Source organism: Oratosquilla oratoria, chromosome 12 (genome assembly GCF_046742065.1).
Source record: "Oratosquilla oratoria isolate Oo_2021 chromosome 12, ASM4674206v1, whole genome shotgun sequence".
Lineage (NCBI taxonomy): Eukaryota > Metazoa > Arthropoda > Malacostraca > Stomatopoda > Squillidae > Oratosquilla > Oratosquilla oratoria.
The window spans coordinates 42072941-42100321 of record NC_134788.1 but is presented as its reverse complement, the minus strand read 5'-3'; the positions used below and the strand labels follow the sequence as shown (position 1 = coordinate 42100321).

The window sequence follows — 27381 nt, the reverse complement described above, 5'->3', positions numbered from 1 at the left end:
GATCTAGGGCAATGTTCCCTCATGTGTCTGGACACTGGATTTACAACTCGCGCACAATAGGGAAAAAAAAAAGTGCGCATACACACGATTTCCAAGATGAAACTGAAAAGCAGCAACGACTGCAACAGCACCGTAGGAGAGAGGCCAAACGCAGAGTATGGGATCCAATATATTTGACGTTTCGCCCAGCAGAGCTTCTACAGAAATAACACAGTTGAGAAACATTTTACTCCTTATATTATAGCCCGATCTTGCGGGGAGAAGCAAACATAAAAATGGTGTACACACAACTTGCGCAAATTGCTTGTTACTTGGTTATTAAAATTGCCAGTGGTTTATTTATTGCAAAAAATTCCACTGTTCTGATTTATATTGTCAATGAGGGATATAAACGCAGATTCAAAACACCTACGTTCCATTGTATGGTTTTCATATTTTATATATAAATCAGAACAGTGGATTTTTTGCAATAAATAAACCATTAACCCCTTCCATAAGGTGCCGCACACGTAGGCGTCATGGGGAGCGAGTGTATTCGCGAGGCTGCCATATCGGCGTCTTGATTATATTTATTGTAGTCGCCCCTCCATAATGACATTCTTTCTAATTCTTTTGTAATCGCATTTTCTATGGTTATCAAAATTCACGGGTGAAGAGAGAACGATCGATATAAGCGGTGACTATATTTTATGATGCGAGTATTATTACGACACGTCGTACGGCTGGCATTGGTTGCTGCCACCGAGATCTAAGTCCATGACGCCTACGTGTGCGGCACCGTATGGAAGGGGTTAAGAAGCAATTTGTGCAAATTGTGTATACACCATTTTTATGTTTGTTTCTCCCCGCAAGCTCGGGCTCTATAAGGAGTCGGATGTTTCTCCGCTGTGTTATTTCTGAAGAAGTCCTGCTGGGTGAAATGTCAAATAATGAATCTGAAAATTTTCTAATTAAATCAACTAATTTTATAACTTCATAATGAATTTTAAAAAATGTGATTCGGGGAATAGGTCAGTGACCTTTGAAATGTGTAAAATTTTATAACTTCACATGTAGTTTTGAGATTGTTTGTACCGTGTTTGACGGTCAGCATGGTGACTTGCACAGGTCTGCACACGCTTCGCAAAGAAGGGAAATTTTTGTACAAGCAAACTTCTGTGCTCACAGCGATAAATTCGAGGGAATGTTGCCGTAGGGTCGTACCTCCAGACAGAGGCAGAGGGTGCCGACGGGTTTCGAAGATGAGCGACGCAGAGACGATTCCGATATCTGTCTCGTTGGACCAGAGCAGGGCACATTATCGCTGGACAGGTCGTGTGTTACTGAAAAATCTGTGGCGCATTTCCGTCAATGCGTTACTGATTTTAATTTCCTTAGAGCTGTCCACATTACTGTGTATGTGTATATGTATTTACCTATTTGTATTATTCTAGAAGGGAGCTATGGTTGTAGTGACCAGTCCTTGTATCTTTCAGCATTTACCTACTTGTATTATACTAGAGGGGAGCTATGCTTGTAGCGACCAGTCCTTGTATCTTTCAGCATTTACCTACTTGTATTATACTAGAAGGGAGCTATGCTTGTAGTGACCAGTCCTTGTATCTTTCAGCATCTAATTTGTTTTTAAATTCTTGTATTGTGTTTGCACACACAGTTGCATCATCCAATTGTATGTATGTATGTATGTATGTACAGTGAGACCCCTCATTATCGGACGTTAATTAGCTGTGTTTGCGGTGTTTTCGCTGTGTTTTCTGTTTTTGGGTGCTGTTGTTTAGTGCGTGCAATCACTATGCCACCCAAAAACCACTCCAAAACACAGAAAACACAGCGAAAATACCGCAAACACAGCTAATTAACATCTGTTCATGAGAGGTTTCACTGTATATGTATATCTATATTTTCTATATATATATATATATATTTTATATATATTTATATATATTTATATATATATATGTATATATATATACACCGCTCCAAGGAAATTAAAATTGGTAACACATTGACAGAAATGCACCCCAGATTTTTTGGTAACACACTACCTGTCTGGCACATACCCAGCTCTGCGTACAACCACCACCTGCAATTATTTGTCGTTGGTTTGCAAACGTATGATATATTTCTCCTAACGAGGCAACCAGCGGTTCTACTCACCTGGGCCTGCTCGCCCTCCGACCTCTGCTGCAGCTTGGCCTGGATCTTGTGGATGAAGGTAATCGGGACTCGCTCCTCGAACTCATCCGCCGGAGTGTACAGGTTCAGGATCTTGATGATCTGCAATGACGGATTTCATGTTAATCGAGAGCACATTTTGTTTCCAGTTTCCTAAATTCATACATACCAAAGGATTTCCCCCCCTTCCAAAAAGAAAAAGGCATAAACCCACTCCCACCCTCTTATCTTGGCACCTCCTGGATGACGGGTCATCTCCGCATCTTGCCCACTGCCCTGGGTCAGATGCAGTGTTGCAAGACACAGCACATCACAGCAAGGCCGCTTCATTAATTCAGCGACCCCCCCCTCCATTCCAGTTTCCTAAATTCGATCTAATATTACTTGATGATTTGCAATGACGGTTTAATGTTAATCGAGAGCACATTTCGTTTCTAGTTCCCCAAATTCAATCCAATATTACTTGATGATCTGTGACGAGTTTTATGTTAATTGAGCACATCCCATTTCCAGTTCCCTAAATTCAATTTAATATTACTTGATCTGCAATGACTGTTTTATGTTAATCGAGAGCACATTTAATTTCCAGTTTCCTAAATTTGATCTAATATTACTTGATGATCTGCAACAAGTTTTATGTTAATCGTGAGCACATCTCGTTTCCAGTTCCCTAAATTCAATTTAATATTACTTGATGATCTGCAATGACAGTTTTATGTTAACTGTGAGCACATCTCATTTCCAGTTTCCTAAATTTGATCTAATATTACTTGATGATCTGCAACAAGTTTTATGTTAATCGTGAGCACATCTCGTTTCCAGTTCCCTAAATTCAATTTAATATTACTTGATGATCTCCAGTGACAGTTTTATGTTAATCGTGAGCACATCTTGTTTCCACTTTCCTAAATTTGATCTAATATTACTTGATGATCTGTGACGAGTTTCATGTTAATCGTGAGTACATCTCATTTCCAGTTTCCTAAATTCAATTTAATATTACTTGATGATCTCCAATGACAGTTTTATGTTAATCGTGAGCACATTTAATTTCCACTTTGCTAAATTTGATCTAATATTACTTGATGATCTGCAACGAGTTTCATGTTAATTGTGAGCACATCTCATTTCCAGTTTCATAAATTCAATTTAATATTAGTACAAATGAGAGTCAGACAACCATGATAAAAAAGGGAAGAAATGTAAAAGAGTGGAAGAGGAAGATGAAGAAATGGAAAAAGAGGAAGAGGAAGAAAAGGAGGAGGAGGAGGAAGAAGATGAGCAAAAAGAGGAGGTGGAGGAGGAAGAAGAGGAGGAAGAAGAGGAACAAGAAGAGGAGGTGGAGGAAGAAGAGGAACAAGAAGAGGAGGAAGGTGAGGATGAGGAAGAAAAGAAGATGAAGACAAAGAAAAAGATGAAGAACAAGAAGAGGAAGAAGAGGAAGATGAGAAGGTGGAGTAGGAAGAAGAGAGGGTGGAGGAAGAAGAAGAGGTGGAGGAAGAAGAAAAGGAATATTAAGAAGAGAAAGATGAAGAGAAGAAGAAAAGGAGGAGGGAGGAGGAAGAAGAAAAGGAAGATGAAGAAGAGAAAGATGAAGAGGAAGAAGAAAACGAGGAGGGAGGAGGAGGAAGAAGAAAAGGAAGATGAAGAATAGGAAGGAGGGCAGAGAAAGAAAACCAACTGTGACCTCACTGAAGAACACAAAAACTTACTTGAGAGACGGAGAGCTTGTCGCACATGTCGCATATGGAGTGGACGTCGTCGTCCGTCTTGCGTGCCTGTAGAAGCTGAGCCGCCTGGATGATGGGTGCCAGCGTGTCGGTGACGCCCGCCTCGTGTAGCTTCATGTCCCGCGTCCACTGCTCCAAGTGGCTCAGGTTGTAGCGGATCTGCATCCCCTTCGACCAATGACACATATCCTTCCGAAGCAGGAGGTTGTTCAACGCACCCGCGCATATGTAGTAGAAGATCTGTACGATCAAGGGAGCATTATTATTATTATTTGCTTGATTCTCATTTATTATTAGTTATATGTGAATCTATTATTTACTATTTACCTGTTTGTTTATTATCAACTAAACCTATGCATTTACGTATTTCATTTATTATTTACATTATTATAGTTTTTATCTAATCATATATTTGTTCATTATTATTATGATTTTTTTTTCGCATCTGACCTAGATATGGACAAAAAGATCTCGTGTCGGCATGCTCCATTTTTGTAATCCCTCAAACAGGTCGTCAGAGACAAGCGTCTAAACTGCAATTAAATTCGTGTATGGTTTATGCACACACTATTGTTTCGTCTAATTTGTTCCATACGTCCACCACTCTGTATTTACTTAGTTGGTTGTTGTTGTTGTCGTTCCCTAGACTGTCTGTCCGAGCAGTCCCGTCTCCCCAAGGAATGCCACAGCCGAAACTGGGTTTTCCCACAAATCCTTTATAGAGTGCATGTTGTGTTGTTTGCGTGCATGATAGTGTATAATGCAGTCTTCCATTATGTGTTGTATGGTATGGGGTGAAGTGTTACATCCTAGGCAGCTGTTCACAATGCGGTTGTATCTTACGGGATGGGGGGCTATACTCATGGTGTCCCGTCTCTGTATCTCGCAGTGTCTAGATTGCTCTCAACCCATTCAACTCCGATGACAAGATGTCTTGTCATTTGGTCAAATAAAACAAAAAATCATAATAAAACAACAAAATGTTTGATGATCAAACAGCACCAGAAAAATATGACGTCGTCAGTCCTCCTCCTCCTCCTCGAGGAGGAGGAGGACTGACGACGTCATATTTTTCTGGTGCTGTTTGATCATCAAACATTTTGTTGTTTTATTATGATTTTTTGTTTTATTTGACCAAATGACAAGACATCTTGTCATCGGAGTTGAATGGGTTAAATTCGTGTATGGTTTTTGCACACACTAATGTTACGTCTAGTTTGTTCCATACAGCCACCACTCTGATGGGGAAAGCTCTTCTTTTTCAGGTCTCTTCTATAACTCTCCTTTTTGAGCTTCCGTATATTATGTCACCTTGTGTTTCTTGTATCCCAGTTTAGTAAGTCTTCTCTATCAAGGATGTTCCATACCTCTCGTGATTCTATAGACCAGTGTTTCTCAACCAGGGTTCCCCGGAACCCTAAGGTTCCGCAAAAGGTCTCTAGGGGTTCCGCGAGAACAAGTGAGATAAGCTAATGCACTTTTGATTTTTTATTTAATTTCATATACGTAATATAATGAAACACGCACGACATATTCTTGGTTATTGTAATAATGAAATATAGACATCATCCTATCTAACCTATTATGATGATGAAAATAAAATGAGAAAGATGTGGTATATATATTTTTTTTTGCGCAGGGGTTCCTTGACACGTGCAATTTATCTTAAAGGTTACGCAAGGGTAAAAAGGTTGAGAAACGCTGCTATAGACAATCAACAAGCCACCTCTTTCTTGCCTTTGTTCCAGAGTCGATAATTCTAGTTTTTGACAATCTCTATTTGTACGACTGGAGTCTTCTGCCTTGCTCACTCACCTGACGGAAGACCTCTTTCTTTTCTTTGTTCCAGAATCGGTAATTCTAATTTTTGACAATCTCTATTCATACGACTGGAGCCTTTGGTCTCACTCGCTCATCTGACGGAAGACCTCTTTCTCTTCTTTGTTCCAGAATCGGTAATTCTAGTTTTTGACAATCTCTATTCATACGACTGGAGCCTTCAACCTCGCTCACTCACCTGACGGAAGACCTGGGTGATGAGCTCGGGATCGGTTCCGAACATGGCAAGCGTCCTGTAGAAGTGAGTCAGCTCCTTCAGGAGGAGGTCCAACGCCTTCTGTGGCTCCACTGGAGACTCGAGCTCGCGCGCTACGCTCCCAGCGCGACCTGAAAGGGAGAGAACGAAGTTAGCGTTGGAGAACGTCGGAAAATCATCGGGTGGAGGTCTGGGTGTCAGCCCCTCACTTAGATCCCTGGAGGAAGAGGAGGAGGAAGAGGAAGAGGAGGAGGAGGAGGTGGAGGATGACGACGAAGAGGAAGAGGAGAAGGACCAAGGGAAGAGGAGGAGAAAGATCAAGCAAGAGAAGATGGAGGAGGAGGAGGGCAATGACGAAGAGGAAGAGGAGGTGGAAGATGAGTAGGTGGAAGAGGAGGAGAAAGACCAAGCAAGAGAAGATGGAGGAGGGCAATGACGAAGAGGAAGAGGAAAGGAGGAAGAGGTGGAAGAGGAGGAAGAGGTGGAAGAGGAGGTGGATGAGGAGGACAAGGAGGAAGAGGAGGAGGTGTACGAGGAGAATTTGTTGGCAATAAACAGTGATTCTATCCGTGGGGGGAGGGGGTTGGACATATCAAAGCAAAGAACGGGATAACCGTAGAAGCAGAGGAACAATTTAACCACTTCCGTACGATGATAAGCATCATGAGGACGTCAGTGTCTTGTTTATATATTCTATTTGTAGTTGTACACGAGTTATCCCCAGATTCTGTGAACCGCTTTGATCACGTTTTCTGTGTTAATTATTACTCAAGAGTAAAAGAGAATGACTAATATGGCAGTGACTTTACATCTTGTATTGCAAATAGTGTGATGCATTGTACATATGGCAGCCAATGCTGTGCACGAGAATTTGAGTCATAGTGAGGTGGTTTTACCTTTGTTGTTTTGGCTGTTTCCAGGCAATTTTAACCAGGTTTTGTTATCATTTGTCTGTTTATTATTATTTGCTTGAATCTCATTATCAGTTATATGTGAATTTATTATTATTTACTATTTACCTGTTTGTTTATTATTTAACTATACCTATGTATTTATTTTATTATTTACTTTATTATAGTTTTTATTTATTCATTTATTTATTTATCTAATCATTATAATAATTTCTTTTTTTTTGCATCTGACCTTGATATGGACCAAAAGGTCTCCTGTTGGCATGCTCCACCTTAGCGATCCTTCGTAAAAAAAACTCCGTAGGATCGACTCACCTCTCATGCCTCCTGGCTTGTTGCCCGAAAGTCCCGCAATGGCTTCGTGCTCCAACACCGACGGCACGATCAGGGGCTGCACCTTCTCCTCCATTAGTTTAATGACACCCTGTCAAGGAAAAAGATCATATATTATGAAATACGAAAAATAACCAAAATACATATTCTTGTTCTTCCGTCATAGAGATGGAACAAGTGTACGTTTTCCAAAGTGAGAAATATAGGCTTATTATATATATTTTTTGAGGAGGAGGATCGTACGACATGTAATACGAGAAACAAGCAAAATATATAATCTTGTTCTTCCGTCATAGAGATGGGATGAGCATACATTCTCCAAAAATGATAAATATAATTTTTTTTTTCAAGGAGGGACGACCATTTGTCGTTTAATGCGATAAATAAGAAAAATATATATATTTTTTGTCATAGAGCCATTATACATACATACACAAAAGATAAATAAATAATTATATAAATACATACATACATATACCAAGGCTTTTCCCCCCTTACAAGGGAGGTAGCCAAAAAGGAAAAGGCATAAAATCATTCCCACCCATTCCATCCCTGAATACACTCCACACCCCTCCACCCTCCCTCTTATCTTAGCACCTCCTGGATGACGGGTCATCCCTGCACCTTGTCCACTGCCCTGGGTCAGAAGCAGTGTCGCAAGACACAGCACATCCACAGCAAGGTCGCTTCATTAAATCGGCGACCCCCCATCTCTGTCCCCCCATACATAAAAGGAGAAGACGGGTAGAAATCCCTTCGGGCTGCATCAAATTTTGCTCACACATACTACCTCACCCCCATCCCCCTGCCCATTCCACCTCATGCACCACGACATCATCCATATACAACCATTCTCCATTCACCCATCTTCTGTCCTCTCCCGTCCTGTCGTTGTTTAATGCGAGAAACAAAAAAATACATATATTTTTGTCATAGAACCATAATGAGCGTACATTCTCCAAAGTAAGAAATATAATCTTAATACATACTTTTTTTTTTCAAGGAGGGAAGCCCATTTGTCGTTTAATGTGAGAAATAAGAAAAATATATATATTTTTTGTCTCAGAGCCATAATGAGCGTACATTCTCCGAAGTGAGAAATATAGTCTTGATATATATTCTTTTTTTTTTCAAGGAGGGAAGACCATTTGTTGTTTAATGTGAAAAACAAAAAAATATATATACATATTTTTTGTCTTAGAGCCATAATGAGCGTACATTCTCCAAAGTGAGATATATAGTCTTGATATATTATTTTTTTAAAGGAGGATGATTTTATGTCATATGAGAAACAAGCAAATTACATATCTATTCTTCCGTCATAGAGATGGAATAAGTGTACGTTTTCCAAAGAGAGAAATATAGTCTTATTATATATATTTTCTTTCAAGGAGGGAATGCCATTTGTCATTTAATGTGAGAACCAAGTGTATGTATATATTATATATATATATATATATATATTTTTTTTTTTTGTCACAGAGTTATGCTGAGCATACATTCTCCAAAATATATATACTTTTTTCAAGAAAGACCATATTTTAATGTAAGAAACAAGTAAAATACATAAATATTCTTTTTCTTCCATCATAAGAGATGGGACGATTGTTCACTCTCCAAAGCGAGAAATATGGGCTTAATATACTTTTTTTTTTTATTTTTTAAAGGAGAGAGAAAAAGCAAGCATCATTCAGTCTCAAACGGGCAAATCACATTCTTGTCTTTTTCACCAGATCCATCAGTTATATCTGCCAAACAGGGAGGGAGGGAGGGAGGGAGGCGTGAGGTACCCGCTGTCATGCCAGAAAGAAGTAAAATACATTTTTGCTTTGAAATCCCCAACTTTTCCCACAGCCACATGAATTCTATCCCAATAAATTTCCAAATGCTTAATACATATGTGAATAACTTGAGAGGTACTATTTCCCAAACTAATCAGGAATATAATGAAATATTACTGAATAGTTTGGAAAATGCACTAATGCAACTTAACTAAAGTTGTTTACATATTACCTATGCACTTATCTATTTATTCTATTTACTGTCCATTTTTATTTTATCTAATATTATTTATATTATATTTCTTATTTATTTTATTTATTATTATCTATATCATATTTTTGATCTATTTATCATTATATATACATACATTTCTTTTTGCATCTAATCTATTTATGGACCAAAATGTCTCCTGCAATTATGTAGGGGTGATTGGTTGATTGCGGCAAAATCAGTCAACCAATATGAGGGTAGACTTGACAAACTAGCGTTTTTTATATATATATAAAAAACATACATACATACATACATATACCAAGGCTTTTTCCCCCCTTACCAGGGGGGTAGCCAAAAAGGAAAAGGCACAGAAACACTCCCACCCATTTCATCCCTGAAAACACTCCACACCCTTCCACCCTCCCTCCCATCTTAGCACCTCCTAGATGACGGGTCATCCCTGCACCCTGTCCACTGCCCTGGGTCAGAAGCAGCGTCGCAGGACACAGCACATCCACAGCAAGGCCGCTTCATTAAATCGGCGACCCACCCCTCTCCGTCCCCCCATATAAAGGAGAGGACGGGGAGAAATCCCTTTGGGCTGCGTCAAAAATTTTTGCTCACACACACTACCTCACCCCCATTCCCCCGTCCAATCCACTTCATGCATCACAACATTTTCCATATACAACCATTCTCCATTCACCCCTGTCTTCTGTCCTCTCCCGTCCTTCCTCAACCGACATTCCCCTCTTCCCCAAAGCCCCCTTCACCCCATCCATCCACCTCATCCTAGGACGTCCCCTCATGTTCACTCCCTCCACATCTGCCTTCCATACCTCCTTTACTAGTCTTTCTTCACTCATTCTTTCCATGTGTCCAAACCATCCTAATACTCTTTCATCCACCCTATCTCCCAGCTCCCTTTCCACCCCTGTTCTCCTCCTCACTTCCTCATTTCTCACTCTATCTAGCCTAGTAACCCCCATCATACTTCTCAGACACTTCATCTCAAACACACAAAAAAAAAAAAAAAAAAAAAAAAAAAAAATTATATATATATATATATATTTTCCAGGAGGTGCTCAGATAAGAGGGAGGGTGGAGGGGTGTGGAGTGTATTAAGGGATGGAATGGGTGGAAATGATTTTATGCCTTTCCCTTTTTGGCTACCTCCCTTGTAAGGGGGAAAAAGCCTTGGTATATGTATTTCCCAGGCCCATAGACCATGATTAATTTGTGCATACCTTATTGTATAGCCTATTTTATGTTTATGTTTAACCGTTCATGACAAGGAAATTTAGAGTGTTTAATCTTTGAAGATTATACTAAGAGTAAATTTTGTAAGGTAGCCATATTGGCCCATATACAGTATCTACACTTGTTGCAACATGAGTCCTGACTAAATAGGACAATTACTTGTTTATTTTTATACCGTGTCTGATGTCTCTTTGGATAAGGTAGATATACGCATATGTGGAGGGATGAATCAAGTACTTACACCTGTTTTCATATACCTGATATTTAATATCTGAACAAATTTGGACTTAAAAAAAAAAAAAAAAAAAAAATCATCCCTACTCACGTTGTATATCCAGACAGCGATGTCAGACAGGACCTGCCGGTACTCGGAGAGGTCGAAGTTCTTGAGGCTCTGTTCGTTCTGCTTGAGGGTGTTCTCTGCCTGGAAGGCCTTGTCCCCAGAGTACTGCTTCAGGTTGTGGAGGATTCTGAGGGTGTTGGAGAGCCACAACACCGTAGAGTCGAGGTCCTCGTGGCGTTTCTTGATGACCCGCTTGATCGCGTTGACGATGTTGTTCAACAAGGACCGCACCTGGAGGACAGGACGAAGGGTGAGTCACGGGTTTGTTTGGGTCTGAGGAAGTGGGGGTGGATGGGGGGAACGGGGGAGGTTAGGGTGTGGGGGGAGAGGTGGGATTAGGGTGTGGGTGGGGGGAGAGGTGGGATTAGGGTGTGGGGGAGAGGGGGGTTAGGGTGTGGGGGAGGTGGGATTAGGGTGTGGGTGGAGGGAGAGGGGGATTAGGGTGTGGATGGGGGAGAGGGGGATTAGGGTATGGATGGGGGAGAGGGGGGGTTAGGGTGTGGGGGAGGTGGGATTAGGGTGTGGGTGGAGGGAAAGGGGGGATTAGGGTGTGGATGGGGGAGAAGGGGATTAGGGTATGGATGGGGGAGATGGGGGTTAGGGTGTGGATGGGGGAGAGGGGGATTAGGGTGTAGATGGGGGAGAGGGGGGATTAGGGTGTGGGTGGGGGAGAGGGGGATTAGGGTGTGGGTGGGGGAGAGGGGGATTAGGGTATGGGTGGGGGAGAGGGGGATTAGGGTGTGGATGGGTGAGAGGGGGGATTAGGGTATGGGTGGGTGAGAGGGGGGATTAGGGTATGGGTGGGTGAGAGGGGGGATTAGGGGAGGGGTGGGGGGTAGGGGGGATTAGGGTATGGGTGGGGGGAGAGGGGGATTAGGGTATGGGTGGGGAGAGGGGGGATTAGGGTATGGGTGGGGGAGAGGGGGGATTAGGGTATGGGTGGGGGAGAGGGGGGATTAGGGTATGGGTGGGGGAGAGGGGGGATTAGGGTCTGGGTGGGGGAGAGGGGGGATTAGGGTGTGGGTGGGGGAGATGGGGGATTAGGGTGTGGGTGGGGGAGAGGGGTGTTAGGGTGTGGGAGAGGGGGGATTAGGGTGTGGGTGAGGGGGGATTAGGGTGTGGGAGTGGGGGGATTATGGTGTGGGTGGGGGAGAGTGGGATTTGGGTGTGGGTGGGGGAGAGGGGGGATTAGGGTGTGGGTGGGGGAGAGGGGGGATTAGGGTGTGGGAGAGGGGGATTAGGGTGTGGGTGGGGGAGAGGGGGATTAGGGTGTGGGTGGAGGAGAGGGGGGTTAGGGTGTGGGTGGAGGAGAGGGGGGTTAGGGTGTGGGTGGGGGAGAGGGGGATTAGGGTGTGGATGGGGAGAGGGGGATTAGGGTGTGGCTGGGGAAGATGGGGGATTAGGGTGTGGATGGGGAGAGGGGGTTAGGGTGTGGGTGGGGGGAGAGGGGGGTTAGGGTGTGGGTGGGGGGAGAGGGGGGTTAGGGTGTGGGTGGGGGGAGAGGGGGGTTAGGGTGTGGGTGGTGGAGAGGGGGGTTAGGGTGTGGGTGGGGGGAGTGGGGGTGTAGGGTGTGGATGGGGAGAGGGGGTTAGGGTGTGGGTGGGGGGAGAGGGGGTTAGGGTGTGGGTGGGGGGAGAGGGGGGATTAGGGTGTGGGTGGAAGAGAGGGGGTTAGGGTGTGGGTGGGGGAGAGGGGGGTTAGGGTGTGGGGTGAGGGGGTTGGGGTGTGGGGAGGGGGAGAGGGGGATTAGGGCGTGGGTGGGGGAGAGGGGGGTTAGGGTGTGGGTGTGGGAGAGGGGGGATTAGGGTGTGGGGAGAGGGGGTTAGGGTGTGGGTAGGGGGAGAGGGGGATTAGGGCGTTTAGGGTGTGGGAGAGGGGGGATTAGGGTGTGGGTGAGGGAGAGGGGGGATTAGGGTGTGGGTGGGGGAGAGGGGGGATTAAGGTGTGGGTGGGGGGAGGGGGGATTAGGGTGTGGGTGGGGGAGAGGGGGGATTAGGGTGGGGGAGAGTGGAAGTGAGGGAGAGGAAATGGGGGAGAGGGAAATTGGGGGGGGGGGAAGAACAACACATATCCACATCCATAAACGTGTCTCACTGTGGGTGAGGACGACGAAGACGAAAACGTCGCCGCCGCCGCGTGGGAACTGGCAAGGTCGCCACTTACCTTCTCGTCGTCGTTGATGTGGTCCGTGTGTCGGATGCACATGAAGAGGATGTAGGCCGGCAGACCCGGCAGGAGGGTCACGGCAACGCGCGGTTTCAGCTCTGGGGGACGCGGAGAAAATAAGAGACATAAGTAAAGAGATTAGAGAGATTAAAGAGATAAAAGAGTAAATAGTAACGAAAGTAAATAGAGAAAAGTAGAGAGTAAAGAGACGGTAGAGAGAAAATAAGAGACTACAATTGAGAGATTAGAGTGTCAGAAGGAAATTAAAAAGTAAAGAGAACTTAGAGAGTAAAGTGAAGAGAAAAGAGAGTAACAAGAGTAGAGACACGTAAGTCAGAGTAAAGAGACAAAGAGAAAAGTAGAGAGTAAAGAGACAGCAGAGAGAAAATAAGAGACAAATACAATAGATTAAGAAGAGTGTGAGAAAGAAATTAGGGACTTCATTCGAGATATTTTGAAGCTAAATACAAGAAATAATGGCTTTAAACTGTCAGGATTTAAATTAAAAACGGAAAAAAATGCAACTGCATAACGAGCAACCTTCCTAATGTAGGCAGGATGTGGCATCAGCGCCATCGACCATATGCGAGACGTGGCAACACCGCCACCACTTACTATTACCCGGGTCCACACTAAGCCTCGTGCAGTTCTGCATGAGGCAGAAGGGAGTGTTGAATGCAGCGCCGACTGTCTATCAGCACTGACAGTGTGACAGTGCTGATAGACAGTATGGGCACTCTGCGCTACATTCAACACTGTCACCTGCCTCATGCATCTCTGCACGAGGCTCAGCATGCCCCTCGGCGCTGCATTCAACACTGCCACCTGCCTCATGAAGCTCTACACGAGGCTCAGCATGGCCCTCGGCGCTACGTTCAACACTGCCACCTGCCTCATGCATCTCTGCACGAGGCTCAGCATGGCCCTCGGCGCTACATTCAACACTGCCACCTGCCTCATGCATCTTAGCATGGCCCTCGGCGCTGCATTCAACACTGCCACCTGCCCCATGCATCTCTACACGATGCTCGGCATGACCCTCGGCGCTGCATTCAACACTGCCACCTGCCTCATGCATCTCTGCACGAGGCTCGGCATGACCCTCGGCGCTGCATTCAACACTGCCACCTGCCCCATGCATCTCTACACGAGGCTCGGCATGACCCTCGGCGCTGCATTCAACACTGCCACCTGCCTCATGCATCTCTGCACGAGGCTCGGCATGACCCTCGGCGCTGCATTCAACACTGCCACCTGCCCCATGCATCTCTGCACGAGGCTCAGCGTGGACACTAGGCGCTACATTCAACACTGCCAGCTGCCTCATGCAGCTCTACACAAGGTCAGCATGCCCCTCGGCACTACATTCAACACTGCCACCTGCCTCATGAGGCTCTGCACGAGGCTCAGCATGGGCACTAGGCGCTACATTCAACACTGCCAGCTCCCTCATGCATCTCAGCATGGCCCTCGGCACTACATTCAACACTGCCACCTGCCTCATGCATCTCTGCACGAGGCTCGGCATGCCCCTGGGCCTTGGACGAGACGTGGCGAGAGCTCCACAAGAAGTCGGAGGACCACTTACCGTAGATGAGGATCCGGATGAGCTGCATCTCGTCCTTCCGGTCGTACTCGAACATGCCCATATACTCGCGGTCCTTCTTGCGGATGATGGGCATCGTGTCGCCCTCCACGCCGACCGCGTTGCCCTCCAGGAGGTCCGGCGGGTGGTCGCCTCCTGCAGAAGGCGGCGGAGGAGGAGGAGGAAGAGGAACATGTTAGTGATGGAAAGAGAAAATTTGTGTTTGTGTGTGTGTTTGTGTGTGTGTTTGTGTGTTTGTGTGTTTGTATGTGTGTGTACATGTGTGTGCGAATATGTGTATGTATATTTGTATATGTATATATGCATGTGTGTATGTGTGTGCGCGTGTGTGTTTACTGTATATATATATATATATATATATATATATATATTATATATATATATATATGAGAAGGTGGAAAAAGAAGTCACGGGTCTAGTTCCGAGTTCCTGAGTTTATTCCTGACCGGTTTCGCTCTATGCTTCCTCTGAAGAAGCATAGAGCGAAACCGGTCAGGAATAAACTCAGGAACTCGGAACTAGACCCGTGACTTCTTTTTCCACCTTCTTCAACTTGTCACAATGTACCAGCATATATATATATATGTGCGTGTGTGTGTATGTGTGTGTGCACGCGCGTTTGTCTATCTTCTAGTACACAGGACAATGCTTCTGAGACCCACCTGTACGCAGGCACTGTATATGTATGTACATATGTGTGTGTGCGTAAATGTATGTGCGTAAATGTATGTGTGCACATGTGTGTGTGTACGTTCGCCAGAATAAAATCATCTCGAGTCGGATCAACTTGAAAGTCTTTATTCTGGCTCGTCTTTAGCCCCTTACCCCCCCCCCCTGTGGCTGATGGCGGCGCACATCAAGGCTTTTATTCTGGCTGGAGACAGCAGATTTTAATCTCCTCACTGAAGTGGGGGCACCCCCCCACTCCCATCCCAGGGAGAGAGAGGGGGGGGAGAGAGGGAGAGAGAGAAGTGGGGAGACAGGAGGAATGGAGGTATGGGGAGGGAAGAGAGAGAGAGAGAGAGAGAGAGAGGAGAGAATAATACAGGAAGATGAGGAGAAACAGGACAGGGAGGCATGGAGAGAGAGAGAGAGAGAGAGAGAGAGAGAGAGAGAGAGAGAGAGAGAGAGAGAGCGCCATTTGGTCCCCAGAGTTCGCTCTTTGATCTTATCCAAATCGGCTGGAGCTGACCAGAATAAAAGCTTTAAAGGGCACCAAGCCAAACAATAATAATAAAATTAATAACAATAATAATAAACTTAAATACAACAAAACAAAATAAAATCTTGATATTTACAATAGGAAATACTCTTTTCCTCCGCGATGGCCCCGCCCACCTTTCCGTCACTCCTGGACGCCCATTGGTCGACAAGGAAAATGCTGGCTCGTGATTGGTCGAGGGAGACTCTACTCGCCCTCCGTCAGCCAATCACGTGCTCTCACTTCCCTGCTGCTTGTCCACGTCACGGGGGGGCAGGACCAAGTGGGCGGGGCATATGTGTAAAGATACTTTGGATTTAATCTACATTTATATATATATATATATTATATATATATATATATATATATATGATATATATATATATATATATATATATATATATATATATATATATATATATATATATATATATATATATAAGCACAACTTATATACATGTTACACAACTCCCTTGTTATACAACGTACATGTTATACAACGTAATACAACTCATTGTATGCAAACGCATGCATCAGTTTCATAAGCTTCAGGCAACTATATATACACATACACGGACATGTCTATACATACATAATGGAGCTGAGCGTGTGTGTACGTGTGTGTGTGTGTGTGTGTGTGTGTGTGTGTGTGTGTACGTGTGTGTGTGTACGTGTGTGTGTGTGTGTGTGTGTGTGTACGTGTGTGTGTTTATCAAAGCTAAAGCTCAATGTACACACGGCCGAAGACAATGAACTGTACAAACATGGCCTCGTGACGTCACGAGTTGGAACTCATGACGTCACGAATGTAAACTCATGACGTCACGAATGAGAACTCATGACGTCACGAATGAGAACTCATGACGTCACGAATGAAAACTCATGACGTCACGAATGTAAAAATAATTACAAAGGATTACAAAGGCGGAGCATGCCGACAGGAGACCTTTTGATCCATATCTAGGTCGGATGCGAAAAAAAAATCATATTAATAATAAAATGATAAATAAAAACTATAATAATGTAAATAACAAATAAAATACATAAATAAATGCATAGGTATAGTTAAATAATAAACAAACAGGTAAATAGATAAACAAACTCGACGTCACGAACAGAAAATAATGACGTCACGAATAAAAAATATGACGTCACGAATGTAAAATTATGACGTTACGAGTATAAACATGACATCGCGAACGTAAACCCATGACGTCACGAACGTAAACCCATGACGTCACGAACGTAAAACCATGACGTCACGAATGTAAACTCATGACGTCACAAGATGTCACGTCATTTATGACGTCATGTGACTCGAGGGGACGACCATTTGATGATAAAGAGGACATGCAGCTACGATCCCTTCTCCCCCCAAATAGCAACGAAGCCCCCCTCCCCCCCTGAGGGTGGAGGGAGGGGAGATTAGACAAACGGGGAGGTCCATAGCGGACCCCCTGTTAAACGTCATCACCTTTCATCTATGGGACACAAACTCTGACGTCACAGGGTCAACGCCCCCCCTCTCACCCCTAACCCCCCTCCCTTCCCCCCCAATTCTTTCGCTCGGACTTCCTGATGCTTGACCTGGTAACCTGGCTTGACCTCGGCCCGTTGCTAGGGACGCCGAAAAGGCACGCGTTGCTAGGGACGCGTTGCTATGGGACCGTTGCTAAGGGGCAGCGTTGACGTAATTGGACGTGTCTCAATGCACAGTTTTCACAGGATCCGTGAGAATTGTGCATGTGCATGTGTGTGTATGTGTACGTGTAGGTATGTGTACGTTTATGTATGTGTATGTACGTTTATGTATGTGTACGTGTGTGTAGGTGTAGGTGTACAGGTGTATGTGTACACGTGTATGCATACGTGTATGTACGTTTATGTATATGTACGTGTACGTGTGTGTACGTGTATATGTGTAGGTGTGTGTAGGTGTACATGTGTATACATACGTGTGTGTACATGTATGTACGTTTATATGTGTACGTATATGTAGGTGTAGGTGTACATGTGTATGCATACGTGTGTGTACGTGTATGTATGTGCATGTGCACTATCCCCGCCTTCAGCCTACGACTATCGTTCAACAATCCTTCCCTTTCTTTCAACTAGCCCCCCTAAGATCAACTAGTCCCCCCATTAAGACCAACTAGCTCCCCATGGAGATCAAATAGCCCCCCATGGATACCAACTAGCTCCCCATGGAGATCAAATAGCCCCCCATGGATACCAACTAGCCCCCTCCATGGAAATCAACTAGCTCCCCCTAAGATCAACTAGTCCCCCTTAGATATCAACTAGCCCCCCATGGAGACCAACTAGCCCCCCATGGAGACCAACTAGCCCCCCATGGAGACCAACTAGCCCCCCATGGAGACCAACTAGCCCCCCATGGAGACCAACTAGCCCCCCATGGAGACCAAACTAGCCCCCCTATGGAAATCAACTAGCTCCCCATGGAGATCAACTAGCCCCACATGGAGTTCAAACTAGCTTCCCATAAAGATCAACTAGCCCCCCACATAGATATCAACTAGCCCCCCATGGAGATGAACTAGCATCCCATAGAGATCAATTAGCCCCCCATGAGGATCAAATAACCCCCCTATGGAGACCAACTAGCCCCCACAGAGGACTAGTCTCCCGTGGAGATGAGCTAGCTCCCCATGGAGATCAACTAGCCCCCATAAATGCCAAGTAGCCTCCCTTGAAGACCAACTAGCCCCCCACGAAGATCAACTAGCCCCCACCCCACAGAGGACAACTAGTCTCCCATTAAGATCAACTAGCCCCCCATAGAGACCAACTAGTCACCCCCGGAGTTTGTTTTTGACATCCCGTTGCATAACTAGCTTCCCCACTAGTTCAACTAGCCTTTCTGGTATACTAGACCAACTAGCTTGTCTTGAGCTATGACAAGCCACCGCTTAGGGAAAAAAAAAAAAAAAAAAAAAAAAAAAAAAAAATAATAATAAATCATAATTCCAAGTCCCACTTCTACCACATACAAGTGACGTCACGCAGAAAATGACGTCATCACACATCGAAACTACGCGGCGCCCAGGTGACGTCACGGATCACCTGGGGCGGCCACACTTGTCATGCAACAACTGTGACGTCATTCATGCATCAATGACGTCACACATGCAACATATACACGAAAGCGCGGCGTGACGTCAGCTGAACGGGCTTCTCTCCTCCCCTATACAATCCGTGACGTCACTGGCGCCAATGACGTCATCTTGGGTCCGAGGGTTGACCACCTCCTCGAGTGGTACAGTCGGAGACAAGACGTCAGCAGAACCCTGCAGGGCTGCCAACTGCATCAAAGGGCCCAGGGCTGCCAACTGCATAAAAAGGCCCAGGGCTGCCAACTGCGCCCGAGAACTCTGCAGGGCTGCCAACTGCATCAAAAGGCCCAGGGCTGCCAACTGCGCCCGAGAACTCTGCAGGGCTGACAAATGCCTCAAAGGAATCAGGGCTGCCAGCTGTCTCAGAGAACTCTGCAGGGCTGCCAACTGCCTGGGAGAACCTTTGAGGGTTGCCAACTGCCTGGGAGAACCTTTGAGGGTTGCCAACTGCCTGGGAGAACCAATCAGGGTTGCCAACTGCCTTAGAGAACCCCTGCAGGGCTGCCAATTGCCTTAGAGAGCTCTGCAGGGCTGCCAACTGCCTCACAGAACTCTGCAGGGCTGCCAACGGCCTGGGAGAACCAATCAGGGTTGCCAACTGCCTTAGAGAACCCTGCAGGGCTCCCAACTGCCTGGGAGAACCCTGCAGGGCTGCCAACTGCCTTAGAGAACCCTGCAGGGCTCCCAACTGCCTCAGAGAACCCTGCAGGGCTGCCAACTGCCTCAGAGAACCCTGCAGGGCTGCCAACTGCCTCAGAGAACCCTGCAGGGCTGCCAACTGCCTCAGAGAACCATTCAGGGTTGCTAACTGACTGGGGAAACTCTGTGGCAGGGCTGCCAACTGCAACCTCCGACCAGAACCCGAGCAGGACGCTCGTCCTCAACTGTACACAGACTTCCTCCAACTCGGAGCCAAGAATCGGCATCGGCGAGAATCGGCATTGTTATTATTTATTTATTTATTTTCTTTTTGAGAATTGTCATCGGTAATATTTTGCCGATAACGCATGTTCTCTCTCTTTAAAAAATGCCGATGCCCATTCATCGGCACTTTTTTGGTGAGCATCGGCATCGGCGAGAATCTTTTTTTTTTTTTCTTCTTTTTTTAATCGGCATCGTATTTGCCGATGACGCTGCAGGTAGAAAAAAAAAAAAAAAAAAAAAAAAAATCTCGCCGATTCACCTAAAAAAGTACCGATTCTCGCCGATGCCAACTTAATCGGCATCGACCCCTACGCGATTTTGTCCAATCGCGAGGGTGACGGAGGAGGAGGAAGACACCCGTGGTCCCCACCCTGAACGGGGTCTCGCCCGGGGGGGGGGGTGAGGGGGCGCCCTCTCCCTCCTCCTCCCCCCCACCTCGAAGGAAGCCACTGGGAACAAAAGCACATCAATCCCTTTCGCCGTTGACGCCAAACGAATCAATTCATCTGGAGGAGGAGCTGGAGGAGGAGATGGAGGAGGAGAGTATGGGGGGGAACTCCTCCTCCCCCCATCTCTCTCTCTCCCCCCCCCAAGCCTTCCCCAGGGCAGCGAAAGGGAATCGAGCTACGGGCTACGACATGCGAAGAAGGGCAAGACCCTTCTGACGGAGGCCATGAAGGCGGGGCGACCTTACCGAAGGGGCTGCCTGCCTGGGTCGTGCCTCGACGCCCACCTGAAACGAAGACTGTTTGAGAACTTTCGAGGGGGACCTATGGCATCAAGGGCGGGAAAAAAAAAAAAAAAAAAAAAAAAAAAAAAAAAAAAAAAAAAAATTATCGAGGAGGACCTTCACCCTCGGGATCTTCTCGAGGGTGAGCGTCCTCCTCAGGCGGTTTGTCGTTGAGAAGAACGGGCCAAGACTACCGGAGACGCTTCGAGATTGACCTCTCAATATCGAGAACATGACAGCCTTGAGGAGCTTTTCCGTCAACCTCGAAATCTGTGGGTCGTCCTCGAGGCCATGGGTCATCCTCGAGGTCAGAGGTTATAGGTCGTCCTCGGGGTCATAGGTCATCCTCGGGGTCATAAGTCGTCCTCGACGTCTAGAATAATCTTTGAGGTCATAGATCATCCTCGAGGTTACAGTTCATCCTCGAGGTCATAGGTCGTCCTCGAAGTCATAGTGGCTAAATGCATTGAAACTCCTCAGCGAGGTCTAAAAGACCTAGACCTTAAACTCTTCGACTGTATTTTGCAACTTCAATTGTTCATCCTTGGTGCCGCCAGGCGATTTTATTAAACCGGGGGGGGGAATAGTCCTCCTTGGGAGATGGGGGGAAACTCTCGAAGGAGTGGAGGCCCCCTCCCCCCCCGCTGGATAAAATCGTCTGGCGTCTAAAAGGTTACAACTCGTAAGACACACTCGAACGGGTTGAAGGACGAAGCCCCTCCGTCAAGAACTTGAGGAGGACCTTCCCGTTCCAAGGCAGAGGTCCCCCTTGTTGTTGCTGTCGTGTCCTTGAGAGAGATATATTATACGTTCACACAAACACGAAAACACACACACATATACCGTATATACACACATACAAACACACACACACATATACATACATACACACGCGCGCACACACACAGATATATACACTTTTATACACACGCGCACACATATATACACACTTTTTTACACACACTGAATGGTCCCAAGTACATATATTTTCATCTTTTCAACCACGTTAATTTTCACTTTAATTCCATGCCGTGGTGGTTGAGACTGACGAGGAGCACGATGGAAGCATATATACGGAAATTGATACGCAGTCAAGCTATGGTCTAAGTCAGGGGTTCTTAACCTTTTTTCTCCAATTCCCCACTTTTTAGTGAGCCAACTCTCCATTTTCCACCACAGCATCGGTCTTTGACCAATTCGATTTTAACCCATGCAGTGTTTAGTATGTAAATATACGCTTGGCTTTTTTTGTGTCATTTTACGGCCCTTAATTTGACCACAAGACACCAGAAATAAACAAAAAGAAACAAAACCACATCGATAAAAAAAAAAAAAAAAAAAAAAAAAAAAAAACAGTAGTTCTTCTGTCCGACCTGTCATTCCCCACTTGGCAACTCCGCCATTCCCCACCAGTGGGCAATTCCCAACAGGTTAAGAACCACTGGTCTAAGTCACTGTTCTCTTGTTACATCTGAGCTGGGTTCGAGTCCTTAGCTGGACACTAAGTATCAGTTTCCGTATATATGCTTCCATCGGGCTCCTCGTCAGTCTCGACCATGGCATGGAATTAAAGTTGAAAAAGATTAATGCATACATACATGTACATACATACATACATGTACATACACACATATACATACATACATACATACATACACATGCCTCTCCCTTCTGACGACAACGACGACCACCGCGAAGCCGCAGACAGGGTTACCAATCCCGATGACCCGCGCTGTTGGTACCCCTGACGGATGGTTAAAACGTATTGGTACGCTTCCCACCCAACCCCAAGGACTGTGAAATCCGAGGGAGTCACCTCGGTGTGCCTCGTCGGGAGTCCTCGGAGGCGCGACTCCCATCTTGCGGGAACGGCGCCCGGGGCTCAGGCTCCTGTAGGCGGCGGGGCTGTGGCTCCTGCAGAAGGCCGCGTGCCCCCCCACCAGCAGCCGCGATTTGAGGTTCTCTCCGTCAGGAGTGACGTCACCCACGCGGACCCTGACGCCCTCCGAACTGACGTCACGCGCTCGAGACCTCCCGATGACGTCACTCCCGGGCGACGTGACGTCATGGCGTCCCCGGCGGCCTCTGTCGAAGACCGAGGTCCCGTTGCCTCCTCCGGGCGACGTGACGTCACCTCGCCTCGGGCTGATCATCTCCAAGGCCGAAGTCAAGGACGACTGCGGGGACAAGAGTGAGGTCGAGGTCAAGGGCGAAGTCAGGTCCTCGAGGCGGAGGCGGCGGCGGCCCTCGGCAAGGCTGAGGGACAACGACGGAAGGTTCCTGACCACTTCGGCGACCTCCTCTACGAAGTTCGAGGTCACTGCCCATCGGTCATCCTCGACAATGTTATCGTTATTGTTATTAAAACGATCCTTTCTGTTATTATTGTGATTATTTTGTTCTGCGACGTTCCTCTTGCCCTCAGGAGCCCCCTTCAGAAGGGCCCCCGAGGACGATGTGGTCGAGGACGAGGTCGAGGACGAGGACGACCCGCCGCTCCTCGTCCTTTCGTCCTCCTCCTCGATGACGCCCCCAGCAGGCAGGTACTGTCCCCTTGGGGTGCCATGCATCCTGGGGCGGCAAGGGGGGCGTCGAGGAGGACGTTCTGGTGACTGTGACGTCTTTAATCACCCAATCACGAAGATTCCCCAATCACCCATTCACGAATATTCTCCGATCACCCAATCACGAAGAATCAACAAAATGATTAGTCAAGTCTCCTGTATACTCTCCAATCCTGAAACGCAAAGACGCAGATCGTTTTCAAGACTCGAACTTCTCTTCCTCCGCGTTCAATCCGGCCCTAAAGGGTTCTCTGGTCCCGGGGCCCCACGACGGGCGGCAACGATCCCCAAGACCCTAGCGATAGGTGTCCGGGTTGTGTGAGTGCGGGGCAGTTTCCATCCCACGGAAGGAAGGGGACGAGGAGGAAGAAGAGGAAGAGGAGGGAGAAGAGGAAGAGGAGGGAGAAGAGGAAGAGGAGGGAGAAGAGGAAGAGGAGGGAGAAGAGGAAGAGGAGGGAGAAGAGGAAGAGGAGGGAGAAGAGGAAGAGGAGGGAGAAGAGGAAGAGGAGGGAGAAGTGGAAGAGGAGGAAGAGGAGGGAGAAGAGAAGAAGAGGAAGAAGAGGGAGAAGAGAAGAAGAGGGAGAAGAGAAGAAGAGGAAGAAGAGGAGGGAGGGCAAAGAGGAAGAGGAGGGAGGAGAGGAAGAGGAGGGAGGAGAGGAAGGAAGGCAAAGAGGAAGAGGAGGAAGAGGAGGGAGGAGAGGAAGAGGGGGAGAAAAGAAAGGAGGAGGAGGAAGGGGAGGAGGAGGAAGGGGAGGGGGAGGAGGAGGAGGAAGGGGAGGGGGAGGAGGAGGAAGGGGAGGAGGAGGAAGGGGAGGAGGAGAGGAGGAAGGCAGGGAGGGAGGAAGGGGAGGAGGAAGGGAGGGAGGAAGGGGAGGAGGAAGGGAGGGAGGAAGGGGAGGAGGAGGAAGGGAAGGATGAGGAAGAAGGGAAGGATGAGGAAGAAGGGGAGGAGGAGGAGGAAGGGGAGGAGGAGGAGGAAGGGAAGGATGAGGAAGAAGGAAGGGGAGGAGGAGGAGGAAAGGGAGGATGAGGAAGAAGGGGAGGAGGAGGAGGAAGGGGAGGAGGAGGAGGAAGGGGAGGAGGAGGAAGGGGAGGAGGAAGGAGAGGAGGAGGAGGAAGGGGAGGAGGAGGAAGGGGAGGAGGAGGAAGGGGAGGAGGAGGAAGGGGAGGAGGAGGAAGGGGAGGAGGAGGAAGGGGAGGAGAAGGAAGGGGAGGAGGAAGAAAGGGGAGGAGAAGGAGGGGATGAGAGAGGGGAGGTGGGGAGGAGGAGGAGGAGGAGAAGGGGAAGGGGAGGAAGGGGAGGAGAAGGGGAAGGGGAGGAGAAGGGGAGGGGGAGGAGGAGGAAGAGGAGGGGGAGGAAGAGGAAGGGGAGGAGAAGGAGGAGGAAGGGGAGGGGGAGGAGGAGGAAGGGGAGGAGGAGAAGGGGAGGAGGGGAGGAGAAGGGGAGGGGGAGGAGGGAGGGGAGGGGGCGGAGGAGGAAGGGGAGGATAAGGGGAAGAGGAGGCGGAGGAAGGGGAGGGGGAGGAGGAGGAAGGAGAAGGGGGAGGGTGGGGAAGGGGAGGAGGGGGAAGGGGAGGGGGAGGAGGAGGAAGGGGAGGAGAAGGGGAGGGGGAGGAGGAGGAAGGGGAGGAGAAGGGGAGGGGGAGGAGGAGGAGGGGGAGGAGAAGGGGGGGAGGAGGAAGGGGAGGAGAAGGGGAGGAGAAGGGGAGGGGGAGGAGGAGGACGAGGATGTGAAAAAAAGTTGGAGGGAAGGAGGGAGTGAGGGATGAAGACAGAAGGAACGAAGGAGAGGGAAGGGAGGGGGGGAAAGAAGGGGAGGAAAAAGTTGGAGGGAAGGAGGGAGTGAGGGGATGAGACAGGGAACGAGGGAGAGGGAAGGGAGGGGGGGGAGGGAGAGGGGAGGAGGAAGGGAGGGGTGACGGGAGGAGAGGGGAGAGAGGGGAGGGAGGGAAGAAGATGGGGGAGGGAGGGAGGGAAGAAGATGGGGAGGGAGGGAGGGAAGAAGATGGGGAGGGAGGGAGGGAGGGAAGAAGAGGGGGAGGGAGGGAGGGAAGAAGAGGGGAGTGAGGGAGAGGGGAGGGAGGGAGAGGGGGGTAAGTGCGAGATTGGGGGAAGAGAGAGGTAGAAGTACAAGGGGAGTAAATCCTTTCCCCCCTCTCCCTCCCCCCCCAGGGGGACCTTCAATCCACTATCAAGGACATATGGTCACAAGCCCACCCCTTTCTTTTCCCTTCCCCCCACATGCCCCCTCCCCATTCCCCCCACATCATATGCCCCCTCCCCATTCCCCCCACATCATATGCCCCCCTCCTCCTTCCCCCATATGCCCCCCTTCCTCTGGCAGCGACTGGTGTTTTAATTTTCCTTAGGGAAGGAGGGAAGGAAGGAAGGCCCGTCTTGGTGGTCCACTGCAGGACCTCTACCTCCTTTCCCTCTTCCACCTCTCACTGGTCCACCTCCTCCTCCACCTCTCCTTCTTCCGACATAAATTCCACTTTCTCCTCCACTTCCTCGTCCACATCCACACCCCTCCACCTCTCCCTCTTCCGACATAAATTCCACTTTCTCCTCCACCTCCACTTCCTCGTCCACCTCCACCTCCTCTAATCACCTCCCTCCACTTGGAGGCACGCTCCCCTCCCTCCCTCCACATTACCTACATTCTCTTTGAAGATAGACACGTCTAATTACAACAACAACAGCAAGGAATCGGTCGGTTTGGTAGCTGGTGCCAAAAACCCCGAATTCGATTTTTTTTTTCCAAAACCACAAATTCGAGGTTTTTGGCGAGAAAAAAAATTCGAGGTGGTTGGTGCCAAAATAAAACCGAATTCGAGGGTTTTTTTTTTGCGCCAAAACACAAAATTCGAGGTTTTTGGAGGAAAAAAAAAAAAAAAAAAAAAAAATCATACGTCTCCCCTTAAATTCATATCCCGTAAAACTCGCCGAACAACTCTCAGGTGCGGCCCCGGGAGGCTGGTATTCGATCCCCGGGCCATCAACGACTCCATTTCCCCCCCCCAAGAAACTGACCCACACTCACACAACACGGATAACACTCGAACGCTCCCTCCCGGAGGGGAAGGAGAGGTGGGGGGATCGTTGCCGGCCGCCGTGGGGCCGCGGGGTTCGAGTGCGACACTCGACGATAAAAAAAATCACAGAAATATCTCGCCACGTCATTTTGTTTATTTATTTATTTATTCTATGTTTTCTTGATGAATATTTTTCGTGTCCATGTCTTCAGAAAACAAAAAACTATCAACTTCTTATGAAAACTTTTAATTATTATCATTATCTGTTATTATTATTATTATCTATTATTATTATCATAATTATCTATCATTATTATTATCAATACTATTTTTTCTTTCTTTTTCTTTTCGATTTTCTTTTTCCGCAATCTCTTCGCCAGAAGAACGTCTTCAAAGTCTCCTCTTCCTCCTCTTCCTCTTCCAGGCTCCTCCTCCTCCTCCTCCTCTTCCTCTTCCAGGCGGCTCCTCTTCCAGGCTCCTCCTCCTCCTCCTCCTCTTCCTCTTCCAGGCGGCTCCTCTTCCTCCTCTTCTTCCACACTCCTCCAGGCGACTCTCTTCCTCCTCCTCCTCCTCTTCGTCTTCCAGGCAGCTCATCTTCCTCCTCCTCCTCCCCCAGGCGGCTCTTCCTCTTCCTCCTCCCCCCGGATCGAACGCCAGCCCCCCCAGGTCGGAGCTTCTTTTGTCCGCTGTCACATCAAACACACGCAACGTCAACACCTCCTACAGTCGGCTCCTCCTCCTCCGCCTCCTCCTCCTCCGGGAGGATCCTCCTCTTCCTCCGCCTCCTCCTCCAGGAGGATCCTCCTCTTCTTCCTACTCCTCTTTTCCTCTTCCTCCTCCTCCTCCTCCTCTTATTCTTCTTCCTCTTCCTTCTCTAGGCGGTTCCTCTTCCTTCTCCCCCAGGAAGATCCTCCTTTTCCTTCCTCCTCCTCCTTCTCCTCCAGGAGGTTCCTCACTCATTGCTGCTCTTCCTTCACTCCTCCTCCTCCTCCTGACTCTCCCTTCACCTTCTCCTCCACGTTCTTCAACCACCTCCTCCTCCTCCTCCTCGAGGGAGTGACGCCACCAACTCTCCCCCTTTCCCCCCTTATCTCTCTCCTCCCCCCCACACACACCGCTGTAACGACCACCACCGCTACTTCTACTTCGTCTTCTACTTCGTCTGTGCGTTCACCGTCAAAGCCCGCGAGTAACTGCCACTGGTCGTCGTAGTCTCTGGCGCCAAGCGAGGGCCGCGGA

General features: G+C 47.7%; 1 protein-coding gene across 12 annotated transcripts in view; it reads right to left on the bottom strand.

Annotated features, from left to right (window-relative positions):
• Window positions 1–27381, bottom strand: part of didum (dilute class unconventional myosin) — a 203544-nt gene that overhangs the window by 5759 nt on the left and 170404 nt on the right. For 10 of the 12 annotated variants that reach the window (XR_012967009.1, XM_076195521.1, XM_076195520.1 and 7 more), the window contains 8 exons: window positions 20508–20546; window positions 14537–14689; window positions 12946–13046; window positions 10765–11013; window positions 7167–7275; window positions 5923–6071; window positions 3888–4145; window positions 2158–2277 (listed from right to left, as the gene is read on the bottom strand). Coding sequence is in view for 11 of the 12 variants with exons in the window: in XM_076195521.1 (XP_076051636.1) it covers window positions 2158–2277; window positions 3888–4145; window positions 5923–6071; window positions 7167–7275; window positions 10765–11013; window positions 12946–13046; window positions 14537–14689; window positions 20508–20546 (1178 nt within the window). In the remaining variant the exon portion in view is untranslated. The remainder of the gene's footprint in view (window positions 1–2157; window positions 2278–3887; window positions 4146–5922; window positions 6072–7166; window positions 7276–10764; window positions 11014–12945; window positions 13047–14536; window positions 14690–20507; window positions 20547–27381) is intronic. The other 2 variants (XM_076195523.1, XM_076195529.1) reach the window with 1 other exon arrangement.